Source organism: Macaca fascicularis, chromosome 4, assembly GCF_037993035.2.
Source record: "Macaca fascicularis isolate 582-1 chromosome 4, T2T-MFA8v1.1".
NCBI classification, from domain to species: domain Eukaryota; kingdom Metazoa; phylum Chordata; class Mammalia; order Primates; family Cercopithecidae; genus Macaca; species Macaca fascicularis.
Genome location: NC_088378.1, coordinates 151097428 through 151113874, shown reverse-complemented (window position 1 = coordinate 151113874; position 16447 = coordinate 151097428). Strand labels below are relative to the sequence as shown.

The following is a 16447-nucleotide window of genomic DNA, read 5'->3' as shown; positions in this document are numbered from 1 at the left end:
GATCTCTCCACTGCACTCCAGCCTGGGTGACAGAGTGAGACTCTGTATCAAACAAACAAACAAAAACCCCAAAACTAAACTCTCATAGGACTTTAATGGCAGATTGAAGGAGCTTGAGACAGCTGAGAACCACTGAAGTTTCTATTGTAATGTTCTAGTTGAAAAATTTTGATGAAATACAGCATGGTATGTGGTAGACATGGGTGAGAGGAGTTATTATGAAGTGAAATGATACAATGAGTGATAGCATTGGGGGAATTAAAGAGAATAAAGGGAGATTAAAGATAACAAAAGATGGTTTTTGCTAGGTAAATGGTGTTATCATTTATCAAGTTGGGGATTTCAGTGGGGTGGGTGGCTAGGCTGTGGCTTCTGGTTTGGGCATGCTGACATTTGGTTTCCTGTCATGCCTGTCAATGGAGATTGGGTATATACAGATATGATTTAATTTAGGAGAACCATCTCCTAGAGATGAGCATTAGGGAATCATTCACATATGGATGGTAGTTGAAGCCGTTCAAGTGGTAGAGATTGTTGCCCAGGGAGTACATAGAATTTCCACATACAGGATGATATATATGTGGGCTTCTTCTCCGTGTTTCTAAGTGAGTTTTACTCCCATAATATTCAGGGCTCCTTTAAGGTATGATAGTTTTAATTATTGAAGATAATATTAGTTACGTTGTAGCTCCATATCTTTGCTGAATAAGCTTAATTGGGGTGTGGTGTGGGAAACCCATACACTTTCAGACATATAGCATGCCTCTTGCTTTTTTTTGTTTGGAGACAGAGTCTTGCTCTGTTGCTCAGGCTGGAATGCAGTGGTGTGATCTTGGCTCACTCCAGCCTCCACCTCCAAGCTATTCTTCCTGCTGCAGCCTCCTGAGTAGCTAGGATTATAGGCATCCACCATCACCCGGCTAATTTTTGTATTTTTTGGTAGAGATGGGGTTTCACCATGTTGGCCAGGCTGGTCTTGAACTCCTGACCTCTGGTGATCTGCCCACCTTGGCCTCTCAAGGTGTTGGAATTACAGGTGTGAGCCATGGCACCTGGCCAACATCCCTCTTGTTTTGTTGCTTAGTCCAGCCTTGGGACCAAAGATGTGCCTGAAAAAGACTAATGATATAGTTTATGATACGGTAAAAAAGGTTATAGTGAAAACAGCTGCCAGTCTACAAAATTAGTGTGGTTTATAGAAATTGGATCTTTGAGAGCTATTGATTATTAAGACCCCAAAACAACTGGTTTTTACTTGCCTCTGCATTTTTTTTCCTTAAAGAATACACATACCCTAGTCTTTGAAGGGTATAATTTATTTGGGTTGGGGTATCTTCTCTAAGGAGATTCTAGTTTTGTTGTCTAATAGTCATTTTCCATGCAGTTCCTTCCTTTCCACGCATTCACATTTAAATTGACAGAAACATGTAAAATTTAACATAAATAGACTGATGTTTTTGTTTGGCCATTGACCTCTGAGTGTCAAATATCACAGGTTTTTTCTGTTTTTGTCTTTCTCTTTCTTTCATTATGACAAGTGGCACTATCAAGTTTTTTCATACATGAATGCTTGGTATTTCTTTCCTTCCTCTGATAATTTAGAAACAAGTCTGGCAAGTGCTTTTTAGAACTTTTCGTAGTCAATACTGAATGCCTTTAGTTAGAAGCCTACGATTCCAGCCCTCCCTATGGTTTTCACTCTTGGCGATTTCACTTTAATGGTTTAAAATCACAAAGTTCTAGGCTCTGGGGACTGACTTCATAGGGGAGAGTCTACGTATTTAAAAGCATTTTTGCAGTGCCAGCTGTGGCTAATGTTGTGTCAGCATTTCCATCATCGTAATTCCCAACATTCGAGGGTTTATAACGAGACTGTTAAATTTCACCACAAACTGAAGCTTGGTATGCAAGAATTGAGCCTGAAGCAAACTTTTTCATTTAAAAAAATGTAGTTTCTCTATAAAGCCACTAATAAAGAAGCAAAGCTAGTGATTATTGTTGTTACAGTACCCAAACTGCTTGGTTTACTTAATACTTCAGGGACATTAGACTTTAATATAAGGCAATCACTCCAGGAGTTTGGAGAAAAAACAGAGTATGAATGTGAGTGATATTTAATTTCGGAGGGTGTCTGTTTGAACATTAGAAAACATTTTCTTCTCAATTTCAGGATAATTTTCTAGCCTTGTTTATCTAAATGTCCTGCGGGGAAGCAAAAATGTTTGGGGCTCATGATAATGAACTCAATATAAATATGCAAATGCTTAAAACCTCAAGCAGGTCCCTTTCCTCCAACCTCAGAGCAAGAGAAATGATAGGCATATCCATGAGGGTGCAGTACAGCATGGGACTGGCCATCGAGCTGCTGCAATCTTCATTTAATAATGTTCTTTCATTCCTGTGTAACGTTGATCCTCAAGGACCACTGTAGGGAGAGCAGATACCTAGAGAATTTTTTTTTTTCCTTGCAGTAATGATGATTGATTTCTGCAGATACATCCCCATTCTCTGGCTCCGACCTCCCTTGTGACTGGCAGGAAGCATATGCAAGATGCTAATTTGAGTTAAGCACAAAATCTACGGCCTTGCAACAGAAACAGCATGATTCACATATGGATGAACCCATGGCTCTGGCTTCTTTAGTACTCCATACTTAAATCACCTAAATGACTTAGCCCACAGGTTAATGGAATGAAAGCTAAAGATAACCTTGTGAGGGTCAAGTTGGCCAACCTTGTCCTCCCTTTACAGTGTTCAGAGATATTCATTCTATTGTTCTTCCCCTTTTTACCTCATATTGGCTCTTTTCGCCATATTCTCTCCATTTTCATCACCTCTTCTGGGTGTATTTTCCCTTCCCTTCCCTTCCCTCCCCTTCCCCTTCCCCTTCCCCTTCCTTTCTTAAGAGGTGAGGTCTCACTCTGTCACCCAGGCTGGAGTGCAGTGGTGTGATATCAGCTTACAGCAGACTCCAGGGCTCAAGTAATCCTCCCACTTAAGCCTCCCGACTAGCTGGGACCACCACAGGTGCACCCCACCACTCCTGGCTAATTTTTTTTATTTTTGGTAGAGAGAGGGTTTCACCATGTTGCCCACACTGGTCTTGAACTCTTGAGCTCAAGTGATTTGCCCACCTTGGCCTCCCAAAGTGCTGAGATTACAGGCGTGAGCCACCGCGCCAAGCCTCCTGGGTGTATTTTCTTCCCTCCCTTCTTCCTTAATCCAAACAGTCCAGACTGAGGAACTGTTTGTGGAGATTCTGCTAGGTACTAAGTGAAAAGCTCAGCTTTCTTTTTTGTTTTGTTTTGTTTTTTGAGATGGAGCCTGGCCTTGTTGCCCAGGCTGGAGTGCAGTGGCGCGATCTCGGCTCACTGCAAGTTCCGCCTCCCAGGTTCAGGCCATTCTCCTGTCTCAGCCTCCTGAGTAGCTGGGACTACAGGTGCCCGCCACCACACCCGGCTAATTTTGTTTTTATATTTTTAGTAGGGACAGGGTTTCACCGTGTTAGATAGGATGGTCTCGATCTCCTGACCTCGTGATCCGCCTGCCTCGGCCTCCCAAAGTGCTGGGATTACAGGCGTGAGCCACCACGCCCGGTCTGAAAAGCTCAGCTTTCACATACATGCACTACAACATTTGAGCGGATGGGTGCAGATTGATAGATATTGAAGTAATATATCATTTATATAAACACGTGTGTGCATACATACACATATATAATATATATGCCTGTATATATATACATTTGTAATCTGACTACAGACATCCTCAGCAACAATAACAGTTATGCTGCTTAGGTTACGGAGTTGCAAACACCTATAATGAATTAGAAAAAGGTGTTCCTGGCTGGGCGCGGTGGCTCACGCCTGTAATCCCAGCACTCTGGGAGGCCGAGGCGGGCGGATCACGAGGTCAGGAGATTGAGACCATCCTGGCTAACACAGTGAAACCCCGTCTCTACTAAAAAAATACAAAAAAATTAGCCGGGCATGGTGGCGGGCGCCTGTAGTCCCAGCTACTTGGGAGGCTGAGGCAGGAGAATGGCGGGAACCCGGGAGGGGGAGCTTTCAGTGAGCCGAGATCTGGCCACTGCAGTCCAGCCTGGGCGACAGAGCGAGATTCCGTCTCAAAAAATAAAAAGAAAAAATAAAAAGAAAACGGTGTCCCTTTTGGCTTCAGAGCATGTGGTTTGGCAAGCAGATGAGGGCTGGCTGTGTGTCCCCACTCACGCCCTGGTTTGGGCATGATTGTGTAGGGGACATCTTGCCCAGCCCTATGAGCAGCCCTGAGAATGTCACTGATGAGCATTAATATTTCTTTCAATGTATGAGGTTTTCTTCCGTTACTCAAAATGTGACCCCGATTTTAAGGAAACCGTCACTAATACTCAATGGATAACGAAGTATTGTTAATATAATGCAAGCTTCTTTTATTTTATCTTAATTTACTTTATTTTTGAGATGGGTCTCTGTTGCCCAAGCTGGAGTGTAGCGGTGCTCATAGCTCACTGCAACCTCCAGCTCCTGGGCTCAAGTGATTCTCCTGCCTCAGCCTCCTGAGTAGATGGGACTACAGTTGTGCACCACCAGGCCTAGCTAATTATTTATTTATTTATTTTTAATTTTTATAGAGACGGGGTCTTGCTGTGTTGCCGAGGCGAATCTGGAGCTCTTGGTCTTAAGTGATCCTTCCACCTTGGCCTCCCAAAGTGCTGGGATTACAGGCATAAACCACTGCATCTAGCTTCTTTCACTTTATATCTGAGAATGTATTAATATCTGAATTTTTAGACTATTAGAAGAGGCAAATGGTTAGAGGAATTGTTTGTGCAGACAACTGGCTGTTCGTGTTACAGTGTGATGATTTGTGGGCAAATATTAGCCAGGCCTCTGAGTGTGACCTGGGGTTATTTTTCTCCCCATCAGCAATTCAGAAGGTAACTTTCAAACACAGATATCTTTTTTTGTACTGAACAATTAAGTTGTATGAATGCCCTGACCAGGTCTCTTAGATTCCTACAGTTTGATGGTTGTCAGTTGGGATTATATGCATGGATAAATAAGTATTTTAGTAATTCTTGTTTTTATGAAATTCACATCCTAGGCTGGGCTCTGTGGCTCAGGCCTGTAATCCCAGCACTTTGGGAGACCGAGGTGAATGGATCACCTGAGGTCAGGAGTTTGAGACCAGCCTGGCCAACATGGTGAAAGCCCTTCTCTACTAAAAACACAAAAATCAGCCAGGTGTGGTGGCGTGCACTTGTAATCCCAGCTACTTGGGAGGCTGAGGAGAATTGCTTGAACCCGGGAGGCAGAGGTTGCCGTGAGCAAGATCACGCCATTGCACTCTAGCCTGGGTGACAAGAGTGAAACTGTCTCTGAAAAAAAAAAAAGAAAGAAAAAAAAGAAAAGAAAGAAATTCATATCCTAGTCTTTTTTAAGTTTAGTGGCGTAACTATAATTAGAGAGAATGTGAGAACCAAAGAGCCCAGATAACAGGGAAACCAGGCTGGCTTTAGGACATTAAATGTATGGACCACTATGTGCATTTTAGGAAATCAATGGGCTTTTTAACCTGCCTTCACCAGGCCGGTTGTTTTCCATATTGACTTTTTTTTTTTTTAAAAAACCATTTTATTGAGAACAAAATGTTTTATGTGTTTCATGTACAACTTGATGAATTTGGGGAGAAGTGTATAGCCTTGATAATCAAGACTATAAACTTAACACTTTCAGAAGTTTTCTCTGCTACTTTTATTGATTTATTTTTAAATTTCTTTTCCTTTCCTTTTTTTTTTTTTTTTTTTTTTTTAGGCGGAGTCTTGCTGTGTCACGCAGACTGGAGTGCAATGGCACGATCTTGGCTCACTACAATTATTTTTAAATTTCTAAAAATTTTTTTTTTGTGGTAAGAACATTTAATGTAAGTTCTATTTTCTTAGCAAAATGTTAGGTATAATAAAACATTATTGTTAACTAGAGGCCCTATTTTGTCCAGAATTTATTCATCTTGCATATAAACACTTTGTACCCTTTGAATCCCTCCTCACCATTTCTCCCTCCTCCAGCCACTATTCTGGAAACCACCTTTCCACTCTTTGGTTCTATGACTTTGAATATTTTGGATTCCTCGTAAAAATGGGTTCATGCAATATTTGTCCTTCTGTGGCTGGCTTGTTTCACTTAGCGTAATGTCTTCTAGGTCCATCCATGTTGTTGCAAATGTCAGACAATCCTTCTTATATATATTCCATTCATACTCATTTATTTCTGTCTTCCTCCTGTGTGTGAAAAAGATAATCCATGATGCTGACATAATGATGTCCTCCTTTAATCTCAACCATATTGATGTAGATGTTCTCTGCTGACACATACGGGTAACTGGTGCTACAAGAGAGAGAATATGAATCTGTTGCTGCCATTATGAGACCTTATTTTTACATGGAAACGAAATCATATTGAGTGAGATGCAAACTGCTTAGATGAAATGTTTATAAGAACCAATTTAAGTCATTATAAACAGAATGAATAACTTGATTATCTCGGAGCATATTGTTTCAGAATAAGAAGTTAACTCTAGAGTTCTGTGTCTTTTTCCTTTGAAAATGATAAAGTAGTTCCTCAGCTCTGTGATTCACTTCCTGTTTTGGGGGACAGGATGTTGGATAAATGGTAAGGCCCAGACATGTCTACTCTTCTAGCTTTGCAAATGGGTCAAGTTTCCATTGTTTATTCAAGGAACAGGGATAAAGTTGCCTCTTGTCAAACTAGAGGAAACTTCTTAGAACAGAAGGCCATGCTTTAGGGATGTTTTAATCCATATATTCCTTTTATTCTCTGGCCTTGGATTTACTCTTTTTATAATTTTGTCTTTTGGTTTATCTTCTCTATGTCTTCTTTCTGTAATGACGACTAGCAGTTGATCATGTGTTGTCTATAAGAAGATGAGTGATTCATAGTAGCTTAAATATGCATCTCCCTATTCCCTCCCTAACAAAATTTTGGAGGCACGCAAAAATGAGTCTTTTAAATGAGATTTAAAACTTGTCAGGCCAGATGTGGTGGCTCATGCCTGTAATCCCAGCACTTTGGGAGGCCGAGGCGGGTGGATCCCTTGAGGTCAGGAGTTTGAGACCAGCCTGGCCAACATGGTGAAACCCCGTCTCCACTAAAAATACAAAAATTAGCTGGGCGTGGTGGCACATGCCTGTAGTCCCAGCTACTCAGGCGGCTGAGGCAGGAGAATCGCTTGAACCTGGGAGGTAGAGGTTGCAGTGAGCCGAGATCACACCACTGCACGCTAGTCTAGGTGACAGAGAGAGACTCCGTCTGAAACAAAACAAAATAAAACAAATTTTCTTTTCTAAAGTCTCAAAGCTTTTTTCATTTCCATTGTACACTTCAGATGAACAATGAAAGTAATACTAGCATTTGATTTGACTATTGATTTGTCACAAATCATACTTCTTTTTTGGTGGTGAGGATTATAGGAAATTTTGCTTGGGGTGGGGGCAGGTAAAGAAAGACAGTTGTTCTTTATGATATTGTTCTCATATGCATACTTTTATTTTTTTCTTTGCTTGTTTTTTTTTTTTTTCATTGAGATGCAGCCTTGCTCTGTTACCAAGACTGGAATGCAGTGGTGTAATCTCGGCTCACTGCAATCTCTGACTCTTAGGTTCAGGTTTTTCTCCTGCCTCAGCCTCCTGAGTAGCTGGGATTACAGGTGTGCACCACCATGCCCAGCTAATTTTTGTATTTTTAGTAGAGATGGGGTTTCACTGTGTTGGCCAGCCTGGTCGCAAACTCTTAACTTCAAGGGATCAGTCCACCTCAGCCTCCGAAAGTGCTGAGATTACAGGCATGAGCCACTATGCCTGGCCATACTTTTCTTTCCTAAATTTTCCTTCATGAATTTCAGAGGTATACAGGATGCTTCTGCATTCTTCACAAGGGATTACATAAAAAGAAAACACAACATTGGATTAGCCGGGTGCGGTGGCTCACGCCTGTAATCCCAGCACTTTGGGAGGCTGAGGCCGGTGGATCACAAGGTCAGGAGATTGAGACCAACCTGGCTAACACAGTGAAATCCTGTCTCTACTAAAAAGACAAAAAATTAGCCGGGCGTGGTGGTGGGCGCCTGTAGTCCCAGCTACTGGGGAGGCTGAGTCAGGAGAATGGCATTAACCCAGGAGGCGGAGCTTGCAGTGAGCTGAGATCATGCCACTGCACTCCAGCCTGGGCGACAGAGCGAGACTCTGTCTCAAAAAAAAAAAAAAAAAAAAAAAAAAAAACCATTGGATTGATCTGAATGAAAAAACAAAAGCCTGAGTGAGATGAAAAAGAGTAAAGAAGATACTATGCAAGATAGCTTACATACCAACGCTTGGTATTACAGGTTTAGCATCCCAAAGTGGAAAATCTAAAATGTAAAATGCTTCCAAAATCCAAAACTTTTTGAGCCCTGACGTGATGCTCAAAGGAAATGCTCATGGGAGCATTGGTTTTTTTGTTTGTTTGTTTTTTGTTTGTGAGATGGAGTTTTACTCTTGTCACCCAGGCTGGCTTGCAATGGCATGATCTTGGCTCACTACAACCTCCGCTTCCTGGGTTCAAGCGATTCTCCTGCCTCAGCCTCCCGAGTAGCTGAGATTACAGGTGCCCGCCACCACGCCCGTCTAAATTTTTTGTATTTTTAGTGGAGATGGAGTTTTGCCCTGTTGGCCAGGCTGGTCTCGAACTCCTGACCTCAGGGGATCCACCCGCCTCAGCCTCCCAAAGTGGTGGGAGGCCACTGCGCCCGGCCTTGTGGAAGCATTTTGGATATCAAATTTTCTGACTTGGAATCCTCATCTAGTAAATATATAATGCAAATATTACCAAATCTGAAAAAATCCAAAATCTGAAACACTTTTACTCCCAAGCATTTCAGATAAGGGATCCTCGACCTGTATTGAAGAAAGAGAATTCATAACAAAGATGGCAAAGGAAGCAAATCCTATGATATCTAAACAGAGACAGTGAGGGATTTCTGTACTTTTTCTAAATAATAGAATCTTAGCCCTGATTCACGTGTGTCTACTGGGTCCCATCACTAGTCAGTTACTCTCTAAATAGCCTTGTGATTTATGATATAGTGTAAGTGGAATCAGAATTGGAGTCTAGATTCTCCATGCCATTTCTGGCTTTTCTGAGTGTGGGTGTGTTGTAAATATGTAGGTTGGATGGGAGCTGAAGATTCTAAGAAACGTAAACAACAGCCCTGTCTTTGAAGAACTGGAGGAAGGATCAGGGTTATGAGGATGAAACATGGAGTAAGGGGTATGATTATAATGAGTGAAAGACATCTCTGGCCGGGCATGGTGGCTCACGCCTGCAATCCCAGCACTTTGGGAGGCTGAGGTGGGCGGATCACGAGGTCAGGAGATTGAGACCATCCTGGCTAACAGGGTGAAACCCCGTCTCTACTAAAAATACAAAAAAGTGGTGGCGGGCACCTGCAGTCCCAGCTACTTGGGAGGCTGAGGCAGGAGAATGGTGTGAACCTGGGAGGTGGAGCTTGCAGTGAGCCGAGATCACGCCACTGTACTGCAGCCTGGGCGACAGACCGAGACTCCATCTCAAAAAAAAAAAAACGAAATCTCTTTGATGAGTGGTATTCCACACGGTGGGTCTCACACCTGACCATACCTCATCACACCTTTGTTTGCACATAGATGACATTATTGGCAAATCTAGGTCTCTGGATGCTTCCCAACACTGGCGCCCTGAGCTGAGGCTAATTCCGTCACTGTGATTAGCTGTGTGTGATAACTTATCTATGACAATTAAAAAAAAAAAAAAAAAAATCCATGATTGGCTTTTTGCTATTGCCAGCCAGCCACTGTCTGCAGTTGTTACTTGGCTTGTGCGGAGGGAATATAAAATTTAAAATTGTTCTAAAGTAAACTTAATTAGGGAGGGAAATTTGTAGCCAACTTACCACCCTCATATAATGCAACCAAAACCAAATGTAAATGATTTTTGGATGATCCAAATTAGTTCTCCCTTCTGCCAGCTCGCATGGAGCACCAAGATTAGAGAGTAATAAGAGGGCCTTCTAATAGGTAGGTTTTGGAACGGATTTCGTTTGCATTAGGAAAGAGCATTGGGAAGAGTGCCCTTTAGAAACATTTGCCCACATATTTATTTTTGGATTTATGGTACCAGCATACTGCATTTTAATTTGTTCCTTTTTGTTGAGTACTCAGATTTTTATGTCTGGCTTTTTATTTTGTCTTGTGAATTTGTATAACTTTCAAAATGACAACACCCATTGCTTAGCATATGGGACAAAAGAAACTCTTTTTTTTCCCTCCCCTCTTGTGCCTTTTTAAAATAAGACATCTAACAAAGAAACAATTTTTTCCCTCCATCTCCTAAGCCCCAGATGACCTAAGGATTTAGAGGTCTGAGGTCAGATTTCTTTCTTCCTTGCTCCACACACAACTGTCTCTTCTTTATATTGTGATCTTTCTGATTTGTATGGGGACTCGGCAGGTAGAGGAATGTGTTTGTGTGGGTTGTGGGTAAAATATGTACACTTTCATATGCGGCGGGGGAATCTTTATGCCTTGGCTCAGATGGGTGTATATGAAAGAAATTAGGTGATTCTAATTATATAGCCCCCAAACAGTAAGGATCCCAATTCTGCTCCTTCCCTCTTTGAATCTATTTAATAGTTTACCTTTGAACCAAGTTAATTAAGAAAAGGAACAGGCCACAGTTTTTTCATTTGGCTGTTTTTGGCATCCAGGAAAGTGTGGGGTGGGGAGCTCATCAGAGGCAAACCAAAGGAAGCTTGTAGACATTGAACTTGCTCTGAATAGATTATTAATTTTCTTCTCTTTATACGTTGTTAAATCTGTAGAAAAGGAACATCAGCTGAAGATCTGTCACTCTGGCTCCAGGCCAGCATGCCAAATTCTGTCATCTTTGCAGCATGGCCAAGCATCTTTATTACATGTTATAATTCTGGTTTTTGAGCTTGATCCAGAGATCCTGCTACAGCATCAGATGGTTTGGGATGTGGAAAAAGAAAAGGGCTATATTCATCTGTAGATGAGGTTTGGGGAGAATTGTAAGAGCCAGAAATGTGGAGTCGTTGTCTAGGGCAGGGACTTTTCGTGGATGCTACAGACACCTCCTTTGTGCCGCCTCAAATTTGAAATACATTATTATTTTCTGTTCAATACAGATCGTTGATATCAAACCAAAAATAAATGTGGGCCCTACTCCTGCTCTGGCCATTACGTCTCGCAGCAGCCCGGTAATTAGCACCAGCCTTGAGAACAGAGTGCCATCATCGATGTGACAGTTTCATCTCTATTGTCCTGTTCCTGGGGTGCATTGGTGACCCTTGACCTTTATTGGTCTAGGAGTGGGAAACTGAACTTATGAACTGTTGGGGCTGCACTGGCCTCGGATTAACCTGGGCAAGGTTAACTTTCTCACTCCCTTCTTCAAAAGTGCTTTAGAGGGTGAGGAAGTACTAGGAGTAAATAATAATTTTAAAAAATTGTTGGGAGGGGAGAAACAATTGCATCCATTTCCTGAGTACAGACACCCCTAGCCTGCCTTTTGCAAATAATCTCCCTTTTGTCTGCTCTTAGCGGTTTTGCAGATGAAGTCTTGGCTTTGGCTTGTCAATGAGGACAAGCTTCTGAAAACAGAAGCTCCAGAATGCCTTCAGCGGCTTTGCAGGAAGCGGTGACACAAAGTTCCAGCCAGTCTCCCCCTCCTTCCACTTATTGTTTCAGAATTGTCAGAAAACAGGCTGGGATGAGGAGGAAGAGCTACTGTGAGGCTTTTTTTTTTTTTTTTTTTGTTAGTTTGGCTGCTGAATGAAAGCAAGCACTTTATTTAGAAGTGAGTAGGGAGGGAAATGCAGCTTAGGGTTGACACCCTTCTGGTGCTTATCCATAAATATGAAATGGTGTTAGAACACCAGACACCAAAGAGCTTTCTGATTGGCTGTTGGTGATGTCATCATGTCATTAATACTGTGCTCAGAAAATAAACTGATCCGCCTGTCTTCTTTCTTTCTTTCTTTCTTTCTTTCTTTCTTTCTTTCTTTCTTTCTTTCTTTCTTTCTTTTTCTTTCTTTCTAGCTGAAATGTATGAAATCTATTTTTGTAATCTAAAATGAGGTGCTTCAGTCAGGACATTTTGAAAGAATTATTATGTTTCTCATGTGTTCAGAGTCACTTTGGTGTTCACTTGAGCAAAGCAATAGTCACCCACAAGTATTCAGCCTATCTTGTCTTATTGCTTAAAAGTAAAGGCAGATGCTATTCAACACCTGGGTACCAACAGTTGACATTTACCCACATTAAGTGCTAAGGCTGTAGATGAGGATTTCTTCCTGTCGGCCTTTAAACATCCTAGTAAGCCCAGGGCCAATGCTGGCACATGGAAGGTGAGGGATGTGGTTGGGTAATAAGGAGTGCTTTCTTTTTTATTTTCTTATAAACTAATTTTGTTTCTCTACCTGTGATAACTCTGCAGTCCAATTTAAACCTGCCTGCTTTTCCACTGAATGCATCCTCATCTGATCTGTTAGCCTTATAATTGTGTTTCAGCAGGAGGAACACACTTGTGGCATGTCCAAGGTGTGTGTCTGTGTGTGTGTGTGTGTGTGTGTGTGTGTGAAAAATCCAATAGCATTCTTGATATGCAGGAGTGAAATTCTCAGGAGGAAAGCCACTGCCAAGCAACACTCTAACCTCTGCATTGATTTTGGACGCCTAGAGGTCTGGAAGGTTTGACAGTTCTCCATTCCTACTGTTTCACTCTGATCCAAGAAGGAATACTGTTTCGATTAATCATTGGGAAGCATTTCGGATAGATATAGCTCTTCGCGTTTTCTTTAAATTAAATATAGAACTGTTCTTTTGAGGGAAAGCCGTGATTCTTTATTTTTAGAAAGTTTGGCTGGAATAACCTTCCCTTTTCTTGTAATATTTAACTTTGCTTGTGAATAACCTTAATAATGCACTTCCTTGCATGCCAATGTACTCTCGGGTAGAATCTCCTAATAACATGTACAAATGTTATGTAAATCCCCCCTCCCCCAGAAGATGTTTATTGAGTGAAAATGCCTCTAAGACTTTATTCCATTACTGTCAAAATGTCCAAGGTTATTTTACGCATGCTGTGGACGTATTATTTGGATTAGCAAAATGTCTAGCCAGCAGGTGTAACTGATTTCTGCCGTGCAACTGTAATCTCTTGTTACAGGGAGACAGTGCATTCCTTTTCAAGTTTTCCCTCATTTTTTTGCAAAGTTATAAACCACAGATTTAGCAATCATTGGGGTCAAAGGGAAAAGGGAAAGACAATGAGCCCCATTCATCCTTATGAGCCCTCATGAGTATAGAGATAGTGTATTTTCCAGGTTAGAGCCCCATCTCTGACAGGCTTTAATTATCTATGAGCTGAAACAAGAAACAATATAAACATGCAAAAGCATTTCAGGAACAGGTTTTTGAAGGAGATGAATCACCCAAGTTGGGGTCCCACTCAGCTCTTTTGCAAGGGGCCAGCTCCCTCTACTCGGCCTGCCACTTGATCACGTGACAGCTGTTTGCAGACTAAAGGAAAGAAACAATCATTCACTAGCAGGAAACCTAATCCCGGGCAGGTGCAGTTTGAGTAACGACTCTAGGCCTGAAGGTCAGAATGGCTGCAAAGACCTAAGCTTTTGCAGATGGTCTGAGTGGGAGGCGCCAGGTTCAATAACCCTTCTGTAGCCCCCAGGTTGGTCCTTCCTCCGGGAGGGTGCTCCCACTTCTCCAGATACTGCTGAACTTTTGAACCCAAGTACAGTACACTATTTAGGATGTTTGTCATTTATAGCTTTTAGATAAAGCAGTAGCGGATTTTAAGGAAACAGTAGACAGATCCATTTTCCTTTTCCTCTAGTGATGTTAGTGATCTAATTAGAAGTCAGTGTTTTAGCAGCTTCCTCTCTATGTGCTTTGGGTTCTTTTTTTCTAAGAGACGCCTATGGACATGAACAAAAGCCGGATGTTGCACTAAGGCTTCTGAACAAGTGCTCTGCATTAGATACGTCTGGAGTTTACACACCATGCTTTCCTCTGTGCAGACCAAATGAGATCCTGCCGGGTGTTACGACTCCCTGTGTCCATTGTCAAAACTGTATTTTCACTGCCTTGAAAACTACCCTTCTGCCACTTTATATCCATTACTAATGGCCACTTTTTTATTTATATTGCTTGGAACTAATTGAGATTCCAGGTGCACAAGCATGTCACATGCAAGGGCTTGGGTACTTGGGAAAGTGTAACAATAGTTCAGGAAGAGGTGATCAGCTGCCACCCTTTCTGGGGTGAGGAAACCTCCAAAAAACCAAACAGCAAGTATCAAGTACATAAATTTGAAGGGAGAATATATGAGTCTGGCGTCCTCTCAGTTGCAACCTGATTTATTGAACAAAATGGTGATTGGGGGAAAGTATAGAATATTTGCTTAAAGGAATCCACTTCTCTGAATAGCTCCCTCGTTTCTGTGGCTTGGAGACTGAGACTTAGAATTCCACAATTATACTGTATAGATGAGCCTTGTTCTATATTTGGGATGTAATCTCCACACTCAGGAGCTACATATGGCCGTGAGCACCCACTTAAGAGCTAAAAATGTAAGTTACCGCCTACTTTGTCCTGAATTGGAATCATACATAATTGCTCTATGCTTTAAAAAATCTTCCTTTGAGGAAAGAGTTCAAGATCAAATTGTTAGTGGGCAATCTTATATGAAGCCAAGTATCACTTAGCTATTGAAAGAAGCTACATAAATACTTGTTGTTGAACACATAAAATAAATGAAGGAAGAATTCACACCTTTCATTACTCAATCAGAAGGTAACATGGTGAGTCAGGAAGCTGTAGGCTCATCTAAGAAGTAAATACCCATCATTAAATGGGCAGAGATCTGGAAGCAGGAACTGATAGGGTGGGCTCCTAGAACTAATGAAAATGGAAAGGATGGAAAGTCCAGTGATTTCTAAATTTGATCATCAGAGTCAGCTTGTGAGCTCTTAAAAATAGGCCGGGTACAGTGGCTTATGCTTATAATCCCAGCATTCTGGGAGGCTGAGGTGTGCGGATTGCTTGAGCTCAGAAGTTCAAGACCAGCCTGGGCAACATGGCAAAACCCTGTCCCAACACGGAATACAAAAATTAGTTAGGCGTGGTGGTGTGCACCTGTAGTCCCAGCTACTTGGGAGGCTGAGGTGGGAGGATTGCTTGAGCTCAGGGAGGTAGAGGCTGCAGTGAGCTTTGATTTGATTGAGTCACTGCACTCCAGCCTGGGTGACACAGCGAGACCCTGTCTCAAAATAAAACAAAATAAAATAAAATAAAAATAAAAAAGTTGGTACAGTGACTTATGCTTGTAATCCCAGCACTTTTGGAAGCCATGATAGGAGGATGCTTGAGGCCAGGCATTCGAGACCAGCCTGGGCAACATAGTGTGACCCCATCTCTGCAAAAAAATTAAAAAAAAAAAAAAAACAAGTTAGCTAAATGTGGTGATGTGCACCTGTAATCCTAGCTATTCGGGAGGTTGAGGTGGGAGGATCACTTGAGTCCAGAAATTTGAGGCTGCAGTGAACGAGACCTTGACTCTAAAAAGCAAATAAACAACCAAAAAATCCTAAAAGACAAAATAAAAACAAATAAAACATCTATTCCCTGACCTAGACTCCAAAATCTCTTAATGCCCAGCCTTTGTCCACAGATCAGAAATGCTGGGGATGAGAAGGGGATGTGGAGGTCAAGAAGGTGATTCAGGGAGGGCATGAACCAAGGAGGTGACCAGGCTTTGCCAGCACAGAGCAAAGGAAATACACTATTTTGGGGGTTTGTTTTTAAATGGATTCCGCAAACATTTTTTTGAGCACAATACATTGCATCACATTTTGTGATGGAAGTATACAAAACTTTTTTTCTGCTGACAGGCCCACAGACAGATTTACCTTGAGCAGAATGACAGCTCCACTGGTTCAGTGCATTGTGGCCCTCTGAGTATCATTAGTAGAGGAACGTAAAGGAGGGAGGAATAACAGCCAGGTTTGTAGAAGCCTTTGAGGTGATCTTTAAACTGGTGTACTGAAGGGTGGGTAGGGTTTTTCTAGGAGTAGGAAGGCCAGAGGGGAGATTAAGAAGATTAAAAACAAAGTATAAAGACAAGGAAGGAAGAAAGAACAAGGTGTGTTTACAGAGTGGTGAAGAAGGCAAAGGATGATTGGAGGTGTGAGCTGAACCTGTGGCCAGTGCCTTCCTTTGCAAGACTAAGGTATCTGGAGTTCACAGTATGGTTGATCTTGAACAACATGCGTTTGAATGGCAAAGGCCCACTTACAGGCAGATTTTCTTCCTCTTCTG

The 16447-nt window shown here is 41.9% G+C and overlaps 1 protein-coding gene across 41 annotated transcripts in view; it reads left to right on the top strand.

Moving 5' to 3' along the window:
- Positions 1 to 16447, top strand: part of LOC107129614 (uncharacterized) — a 487674-nt gene that overhangs the window by 167471 nt on the left and 303756 nt on the right. The window contains exon 4 of one of the 41 annotated variants that reach the window (XM_065544370.2): positions 5814 to 6036. The exons of 39 other annotated variants lie outside the window; for them this stretch is intronic. In XM_065544370.2, coding sequence (XP_065400442.1) covers positions 5814 to 5891 — 78 coding nt within the window. In that variant the 3' untranslated portion in view covers positions 5892 to 6036. Of the gene's footprint in view, positions 1 to 5813; positions 6037 to 16447 lie in introns of those variants that run through there. One more of the 41 variants, XM_074038800.1, reaches the window with a different exon arrangement.